The sequence below is a fragment of the Cherax quadricarinatus genome, chromosome 88 (genome assembly GCF_038502225.1).
Source record: "Cherax quadricarinatus isolate ZL_2023a chromosome 88, ASM3850222v1, whole genome shotgun sequence".
Taxonomy (NCBI): domain Eukaryota; kingdom Metazoa; phylum Arthropoda; class Malacostraca; order Decapoda; family Parastacidae; genus Cherax; species Cherax quadricarinatus.
The window spans coordinates 7,186,996-7,196,995 of NC_091379.1; the positions used below are offsets into that span (position 1 = coordinate 7,186,996).

Genomic DNA, 10,000 nt, shown 5'->3' on the forward strand with positions numbered 1-10,000 from the left:
ACCACCTCAAATCACTTTTTCATCTCTACTAGATTAACAGAGTCACTGGTTGGTGAAATGTCTCCACAGTGGAGACAGGTCATGTGTTACACATATATTTTATCACTGCTGCTGCTAATACCTACACAGTTTCGGACACAACAGAACTACATTACAATAATAGACACTACCTGAGTATCGTCATTCAACATATGAAGCTGCAATCTTCACAGTGTTTTCTCTGCCACGTAGTCACCTATCTGTGGTTGCAGGGGTCGAGTCTCAGCTCCTGGCCCCGCGCCTTTCTGGTGACCGCTTCTGATTTCATTCCTGGTTGCGTGAGCTCTTATCATAACTATTCTTAAAGCTATGTATGGATTCTGTTTCTACCACTTGGCTTCCTGGCTACTCTAAGGCTAAAGAAGTATTTCCTAACATCCCAGTGACATATCTGCGCTCTGGTTTCCGAGTGATGGCGTATCTTCATCAAACGAAGCCTGGGATTGTAAAAACATTGTTATAGTTACCATGTGTTAGGTAAAAGGATACAAGAGCAACTAATGAGACGTTTACTGAGGCTACGTTTCGCCCTCCAGAAAGTTTATCAAGCCAGTACAAAGGCACATACGGTATATAAGGCTACTTATATAAACATATAAGCAGTATAATGTGATCCTTTATTGACAACGTTTCGCCCACACAGTGGGCTTATGTTTATATTTCCATTGTGTCGGTATTTTATACCATTTATTTCCAAATGTCTCATTAATCGTTCTTACGCTCGTTCACATATTGTAAAAAGACATCCAACAAGAGGAGACCTTTATTAGTACGACGTTTCGTCTACGCGAGGTTTTATCAAGGACTTGATAATGCCTCGCGTAGGTATCAGTAAAGGTCTGTTGTTGTTGTGTCTTGTTGTCACTGGTCGGATACACCGCTGGTCGGATACACCAATGGTCGGATACACCACTGGTCGGACACACCACTGGTCGGACACACCACTGGTCGGATACACCACTGGTCGGATACACCGCTGGTCGGATACACCACTGGTCGGATACACCGCTGGTCGGATGCACCACTGGTCGGATACACCAATGGTCGGATACACCGCTGGTCGGATACACCAATGGTCGGATACACCACTGGTCGGATACACCGCTGGTCGGATGCACCACTGGTCGGACACACCAATGGTCGGATACACCGCTGGTCGGATACACCGCTGGTCGGATACACCAATGGTCGGATACACCAATGGTCGGATACACCACTGGTCGGATACACCATAATTCAAACCCATTTACCCAGAGGTGAGTACGACATGTGCATCACTTAGGTATCTGCAATTCCGAGACGTTTTGTCTACATGGTAGGCTTCTTCAGTCGAATACAGAGGTTATTAAATATGAAGACAGCAGTGGCGAGGTAAAGATGTGGTCAGTCCCTCAACCTTGAAGAATTAGTGTTGAGGTGGTCAGTCCCTCAACCTTGAAGAATTAGTGTTGAGGTGGTCAGTCCCTCAACCTTGAAGGATTAGTGTTGAGGTGGTCAGTCCCTCAACCTTGAAGAATTAGTGTTGAGGTGGTCAGTCCCTCAACCTTGAAGGATTAGTGTTGAGGTGGTCAGTCCCTCAGCCTTGAAGAATTAGTGTTGAGGTGGTCAGTCCCTCAACCTTGAAGAATTAGTGTTGAGGTGGTCAGTCCCTCAACCTTGAATGATTAGGGTTGAGGTGGTCAGTCCCTCAACCTTGAAGAATTAGTGTTGAGGTGGTCAGTCCCTCAACCTTGAAGAATTAGTGTTGAGGTGGTCAGTCCCTCAACCTTGAAGGATTAGTGTTGAGGTGGTCAGTCCCTCAACCTTGAAGGATTAGTGTTGAGGTGGTCAGTCCCTCAACCTTGAAGAATTAGTGTTGAGGTGGTCAGTCCCTCAACCTTGGAGTTGGTGAAGATCACTGTAATCTTCAAGACTGTGGTGTTCTCCACCAACTCCAAGGCTGAGGGACTGATTACCTCATTTTTTTATATAGTTCTATAGTCTTCCCATTATGTCATTCAATCTGTATTGATAAAGTCACTGGACGGTGAAACGTCTACAAATAAAGATACCCAGATGTTGCACATGTGTCTAATTCTTCCTCTTGCCGGTACTTATGTATCATACATGTACACACAGAGCTGTGTTATGTTTCTCGGTGTTTATTAACTAAGAGTTTACTTCAATCCCTAATTTAGGAATTAAAGTATTCTTGACTGGTGCTGAACAGATGACATGCAGTCTTAATGGCTTTCGTGGATACAGGTGAGAACAAACAGGAAAAGCGTCTGTCTTGCGATCAGCAGACGGAGGATCAAGCCTCCACCACACCTTGAGCTGAATGTGCCAGATGGGTTTAGCGTTGAATAATTTAGGAATCGATAATAAAAAAAAATTAATGACCTTCGTGTAGTCAAAAAGCTTTAAGACCCATTAACCAAATAACCACGTCATAAAACGCACGATAATTACCTGTGTTATTCATGATGTTCGGAGGGATGTTGATGTGAATTTTGGTGGTGTTGGGATAACTCTTCCAGTTCGTCTTGTTAATGTCAACTTCGTGTACAGTCTCGACTTTGTCTGGCCCCCGACTCTCAGACAGGGCCGAGTTTTTCTGCGAAACCGTTTTTAAAAACGCTCTCGCGCTTGCCTTGCTTATTCTCTTGCGCATGTACGCTTGGTGTCACCGGTGTTGTTGATATTTTGGCTTTGAGATGTGGTTTGTGTGGTGCTGAGCTGATGATGATGCTGGGGAGAGGTTCCTGCCGGGTGGGTTGTCTGATCTTGATGGGGCTTCTACTGGAGGCTAAGATTCACTGTGTTGGACCTGATCAGTTGTGTGGGATCCTCACTGCTGGTACCCCTGGTGTACTGTGAAGGATCCTCACTGATGGTAGTCCTGGTATACTGCGAAGGATCCTCGCTGCTGGTAATCCTGGTGTACTGTGAAGGATCCTCACTGATGGTAGTCCTGGTATACTGCGAAGGATCCTCGCTGCTGGTAATCCTGGTGTACTGTGAAGGATCCTGACTGCTGGTAGTCCTGGTGAAGAGCGATACTGTCCTACGGGTAAATGTTGATAGCTTCCTACTGCCCCTTCTGATCGTTCTACTGAAAAGAAACAGCGTCTTCCTGGTGAATGCTGAGCGTTCCTTGCTGCTAGTGATTGTTAAGAGCTCTCTGCTGCCCCTGCTGGTGAATCCTGTTTCCTGGTGCTGGATATTGAGAGGTCCTGCTGCTGCCTTTCGTGAAGACTGGCGGTTCCCTGCTTCACCTGCTGCTGATTCTACTAACTGTTCCTAGTGGACGTTAAATGTTGACTGTTGACACTGCTGGTGATCGGGACAGTGTAGGTAAAACCGAAGAAGTAATAGGAAGGACGCTGTAAACGATGGTTTCTTTAATCTGAAACCTAGAAGGACGCTGTAGACGAGGGTTTCTTTAATCTGAAACCTGGAAGGACGCTGTAGACGAGGGTTTCTTTAATCTGAAACCTGGAAGGACGCTGTAGACGAGGGTTTCTTTAATCTGAAACCTGGAAGGACGCTGTAGACGAGGGTTTCTTTAATCTGAAACCTGGAAGGACGCTGTAGACGAGAGTTTCTTTAATCTGAAACCTGGAAGGACGCTGTAGACGAAGGTTACTTTAGACTGAGACTTGAAGGACGTAGGAAGGACGCTGTAGACGAAGGTTACTTTTGACTGAGACTTGAAGGACGTAGGAAGGACGCTGTAGACGAAGGTTACTTTAGACTGAGACTTGAAGGACGTAGGAAGGACGCTGTAGACGAAGGTTACTTTAGACTGAGACCTTGAAAGACGTAGGAAGGACGCTGTAGACGAAGGTTACTTTAGACTGAGACCTTGAAAGACGTAGGAAGACGCTGTAGACGAAGGTTACTTTAGACTGAGACCTTGAAAGACGTAGGAAGGACGCTGTAGACGAAGGTTACTTTAGACTGAGACCTTGAAAGACGTAGGAAGACGCTGTAGACGAAGGTTCATTTAGTCAGTCTTGGGTCTTCAGCGCCTCCTGCAGGAGTGGCATCAGAAAATTACTACAAGTTCAGATAAAAGATCAGGATAGATACAATAATAATCATAGTAAACAAGTAATAATATTAATATTATCACTGTTATCATTATTATTATTACTACTGCTGTTACCACTACCTCTGCTAATATTACTACTTATAACACTGTTATTACTACTACTGTAGTAATAATAACAATAATAATAATAATCAGTCTTCGGTTATTCATTCATCGAATGTAACTTAAATGCTCTCATGATATTATTATTATTATTATTATTATTATTATTATTATTATTATTATTATTATTGATGTTGTTCACAGGGAAAAGATAAATCTGTAATATGACTGAACTTGGATAATGAAAGATAATCAGGAAGGTCAGGTGTCTTTCAGTCCCCGGAGATCCTTTAAGGAGAGGGAGGACATAAAAGTCCTCCCTCTTCTTCAAGGATCTCCGGGGTTAGTAACGTACGTGTGTGTGTGTGTGTGTGTGTGTGTGTGTGTGTGTGTGTGTGTGTGTGTGTGTGTGTGTGTGTGTGTGTGTGTGTGTGTGTGTGTGTGTGTGTGTGTGTGTGTGTGTGTGTGTGTGTGTGTGTGTGTGTGTGTGTGTGTGTGTGTGTGTGTGTTGTAATAATTCACAACTAGGGCAGTATTTGGAGAGGAAAGTAAATATTGGTGTTAGAGAACCAATGTCAAGTGAGGAGTGATTAGTGTTGATTAAGATGTGGAACTAAAGAAAACTGGCTGCTGTTAACATTAAGATACCTGGCCAAGGTATGTGTACTCTGGTGAGAGTCTCTTGTTGCTCCAGTATTTGTTTACACTCAATCTTACTCTTTGTCTTGGCATTCATTCTCTCTCAAACGGGTGTGTTCACCTCTCCAGCCTCACCTCTAAGTGTTCTCAAACATGACGTGTGTTTCCCGTAGAGTTTTACAGTTGTGGCCCATTGTAAAAACTCACGACTCTGCTATAAGAATAATAATAATAATCATAACTTTATTTCTACAAGTACATGTACAAGGTATACAGGTTTAGTTGACATCAATGACATACTACTATATAGAAAGTCCCTTGTTATGCTGAGCATTTCGGGCAAATTAGGCCAATTTTGTCCCAGGATGCGACCCACACCAGTCCACTAACACCCAAGTACCCAATTTATACTGATGGGTGAACAGGGACAGCAGGTGTATTATGGAAACACGTCCCTAATGTTTTCCAGCTGTACCGGAGGAGATTCGAACTCCGGACCTTAGTGTGTGAGCTGAATGCGCTAGCGATCGAGCTACTGTATAATTTATCATGCTACCCCGCTCTGAGATGATGGAGATGTATCTACCAACCTTGAAGAAAGTTTTGTGATGGTCGGTCCATCTCCCTTTGCTATTGACATTCATTTCAGATTGCTACAGACACAAAATATACATTAATCAGAAAGCTCCGAGTGTAAAGAGTGTAAGGAGTGTGTAGAGGAAGACAAAGACACTCTCCACCTCCAGAACTCTTGACAGACAGTGCAGCACTCTTGATAAAGACACTCTCCAGTACTCTTGATAAAGACACTCCAGTACTCTTGACAAAGGCACTATCCAGCACTCTTGATAAAGACACTCTCCAGTACTCTTGATAAAGACACTCCAGTACTCTTGACAGAGACATTTTCCAGTACTCTTGTCTCACGATGCACCAGAGTACATTACAGTACTACCAGTCTTAGTTATGAACACTATACACTTCTCGTAACTACCATAAATATTCAGAATTTCCTGCAGTTACCCACTGCAAGTTTACCAATCTTTCATGAAGCGGTAAAACTGTATGGTTGACTTAGTATAGACAGTGATTGTTGGAGACTCGAACCTCCCTCCGCTGATTTCAGACGAACCATTAATGTAAGTTTACTTAGTCACAGGTACACATAAATACAATCATCATAACTCACAAAATCGTAATGACACGATTGCAAACAAACCATACCAGTAGACCTAGTGGCTAACGCGTCGGTCTGGAGTTTTATGGTTCTTTGATCGCGGGTTCTATCCCTACCCGTGGTATGGTTTGTTTACAGTTATCATACACAGTGTAAATTTCCAAGGATACCCCGCAAAAAGTCAGACTAAGTAACTTATTTCCATGTAACCGTTTATTTACTCTTACCTGTATGTGGTAACTAATGGTTATAATTATAATCCTAATTTTTAAAGATGGTTGAAGGTTAGGCCAGTGGAAGGTCTCGATCAGATGACCAAAAACTCCAGTGATAGGTCATCATATGACTATGACCCGCTCCAGGAAACACTTGTCCTGTTTCCCGATCAATCTTATCTAACCTAACCTATATGTAAATAACAAAAAGACACAATACCATGACTGGAACAATACACAAATAACCCGCACATATGTGAGAGAAGCTGACCACGACGTTTCGGTCCGACTTGGACCATTTACAAAGCCACACTGTAACTTTGTAAATGGTCCAAGACGGACCGAAACATCATCATAAGCTTCTTTCTCATATGTACGGGTTATTTGTGTATATAATATGTAGTTGTAAGGAACGAATCTTAGCTCCTGGGTCCACCTCCTCATTGGTCGCTACTGGGTTCACACTCTTTCCTTCGAAAGCCTTATCGTAGCTCTTCTTAAAGCTGTGTATGGATCCTGCTTTTACCACTGCGTTAGAGAGCGTTGAATATTACACTGGAACGCAGGAGGGAGAGATATATCATAATCTACACTTGGAAAATCTTGGAAGGAATGGTCCCAAATCTGCACACAGAAATCACTCCCTACGAAAGTAAAAGACTGGGCAGGCGATACAAAATGCCGCCAATAAAAAGTAGGGGCGCCATTGGTACACTAAGAGAAAACACCATAAGTGTCCGGGGCCCAAAACTGTTCAACAGCCTCCCATCAAGCATTAGGGGAATTGCCAATAAACCCCTGGCTGCCTTCAAGAGAGAGCTGGACAGATACCTAAAATCAGTGCCGGATCAGCCGGGCTGTGGCTCGTACGTCGGACTGCGTGCGGCCAGCAGTAACAGCCTAGTTGATCAGGCCCTGATCCATCGGGAGGCCTGGTCATGGACCGGGCCGCGGGGGCGTTGATCCCCGGAATAACCTCCAGGTAACCTCCAGGATGGACATCACCGAGATGCTGCCAAGAGGAAAGTGATGCTGGGGAAGGGATTTTGATTAAAGAAAATGGAGCTACCCTTTCTCGAATCAAATTTGATTACCTCCCATTACCCAGGTGCTGGTGCTTGATGATTCCCTGAGGATTTAGCGCTTCCCCATGAATGCAGTAAGAATATGAGTAAGGTGGGAAGCAGCAGTAACATGGGTGGGGATGTGGGTATGGGTGAGGGTGTGGGCGTAGGTATGGGCGTGGGTGAGGGTGTGGGCGGATTACACCCTCTCAAGTGCTTCTCGTGAAAAAGTTTCTGACTCACACTTGTTAGCTGGGGTGTTGTAACACTCCCACCCCTGCTACACTTGTTAGCTGGGGTGTTGTAACACTCCCACCCCTGCTACACTTGTTAGCTGGGGTATTGTAACGCTCCCACCCCTGCTACACTTGTTAGCTGGGGTGTTGTAACACTCCCACCCCTGCTACACTTGTTAGCTGGGGTATTGTAACGCTCCCACCCCTGCTACACTTGTTAGCTGGGGTGTTGTAACGCTCCCACCCCTGCTATACTTGTTAGCTGGGGTGTTGTAACACTCCCACTCCTGCTACACTTGTTAGCTGGGGTGTTGTAACACTCCCACTCCTGCTACACTTGTTAGCTGGAGTGTTGTAACACTCCCACCCCTGCTACACTTGTTAGCTGGGGTGTTGTAACACCCACTCCTGCTGCACTTGTTAGCTGGGGTGTTGTAACACTCCCACTCCTGCTACACTTGTTAGCTGGAGTGTTGTAACACTCCCACCCCTGCTACACTTGTTAGCTGGGGTGTTGTAACACTCCCACTCCTGCTGCACTTGTTAGCTGGGGTGTTGTAACACTCCCACCCCGCTACACTTGTTAGCTGGGGTGATGTAACACTCCCACCCCTGCTACACTTGTTAGCTTGGGTGTTGTAACACTCCCACTCCTGCTGCACTTGTTAGCTGGGGTGCTGTAACACTCCCACCCCTGCTACACTTGTTAGCTGGGGTATTGTGACACTCCCACCCCTGCTACACTTATTAGCTGGGGTGTTGTGACACTCCCACCCCTGCTACACTTGTTAGCTGGGGTGTTGTAACACTTCCACCCCTGCTACACTTGTTAGCTGGGGTGTTGTAACACTATCACTCCTGCTGCACTTGTTAGCTGGGGTGTTGTAACACTCCCACCCCTGCTACACTTGTTAACTGGGGAGTTGTAACACTCCCACCCCTGCTACATTTGTTAGCTTGGGTGTTGTAACGCTCCCACTCCTGCTACACTTGTTAGCTGGGGTGTTGTAACACTCCCACCCCTGCTACACTTATTAGCGGGTTCAATCCCGGCCGGGGTATGGTTTGTTTGCAATCGTGTCATTACGATTTCGTGAGTCATTAGCTGGGGTGTTGTAACACTCCCACCCCTGCTACACTTGTTAGCTTGGGTGTTGTAACACTCCCACTCCTGCTACACTTGTTAGCTTGGGTGTTGTAACACTCCCACCCCTGCTACACTTGTTAGCTTGGGTGTTGTAACACTCCCACTCCTGCTACACTTGTTAGCTTGGGTGTTGTAACACCCACTCCTGCTACACTTGTGAGCTTGGGTGTTGTAACACTCCCACCCCTGCTACACGTGTTAGCTTGGATTTTGTAACACTCCCACCCCTGCTACAATTGTTAGCTTGGGTGTTGTAACACTCCCACTCCTGCTACACTTGTTAGCTGGGGTGTTGTAACACTCCCACTCCTGCTACACTTGTTCGCTTGGGGGTTGTAAGACTCCCACCCCTGCTACACTTATTAGCTTGGGTGTTGTAACACTCCTACTCCTGCTATACTTGTTAGCTGGAGTGTTGTAACACTCCCACCCCTGCTACACTTGTTAGCTTGGGTGTTGTAACACTCCCACCCCTGCTACACTTGTTAGTTGGAGTGTTGTAACACTCCCACCCCTGCTACACTTGTTAGCTTGGGTGTTGTAACACTCCCACTCCTGCTACACTTGTTAGCTTGGGTGTTGTAACACTCCCACTCCTGCTACACTTGTTAGCTGGGGTGTTGTAACACTCCCACCCCTGCTACACTTGTTAGCTTGGGTGTTGTAACACTCCCACTCCTGCTACACTTGTTAGCTGGGGTGTTGTAACACTCCCACTCCTGCTACACTTGTTAGCTTGGGTGTTGTAACACTCCCACTCCTGCTACACTTGTTAGCTTGGGTGTTGTAACACTCCCACCCCTGCTACACTTGTTAGCTGGGGTGTTGTAACACTCCCACTCCTGCTACACTTGTTAGCTGGGGTGTTGTAACACTCCCACTCCTGCTACACTTGTTCGCTTGGGGGTTGTAAGACTCCCACCCCTGCTACACTTGTTAGCTTGGGTGTTGTAATACTCCTACTCCTGCTACACTTGTTAGCTGGAGTGTTGTAACACTCCCACCCCTGCTACACTTGTTAGCTTGGGTGTTGTAACACTCCCACTCCTGCTACACTTGTTAGCTGGGGTGTTGTAACACTCCCACTCCTGCTACACTTGTGAGCTTGGGTGTTGTAACACTCCCACCCCTGCTACACTTGTTAGCTTGGGTTTTGTAACACTCCTACACCCCTGCTACACTTGTTAGCTTGGGTGTTGTAACACTCCCACTCCTGCTACACTTGTTAGCTGGGGTGTTGTAACACTCCCACTCCTGCTACACTTGTTCGCTTGGGGGTTGTAAGACTCCCACCCCTGCTACACTTGTTAGCTTGGGTGTTGTAATACTCCTACTCCTGCTACAC

At 45.8% G+C, this 10,000-nt stretch overlaps 1 protein-coding gene across 5 annotated transcripts in view; it reads right to left on the reverse strand.

Annotated features, from left to right (window-relative positions):
• The window catches only part of LOC128698506 (transient receptor potential channel pyrexia), a 79,115-nt gene that overhangs the window by 49,778 nt on the left and 19,337 nt on the right, over positions 1-10,000 (reverse strand). For 2 of the 5 annotated variants that reach the window (XM_070103962.1, XM_070103961.1), the window contains exon 2: positions 2,491-4,055. In XM_070103962.1, the coding sequence (XP_069960063.1) occupies positions 2,491-2,692 (202 nt within the window). In that variant the 5' untranslated portion in view covers positions 2,693-4,055. Of the gene's footprint in view, positions 1-2,490; positions 4,056-4,825; positions 5,031-10,000 lie in introns of all 5 variants that reach the window. The other 3 variants (XM_053790757.2, XM_070103959.1, XM_070103960.1) reach the window with 3 other exon arrangements.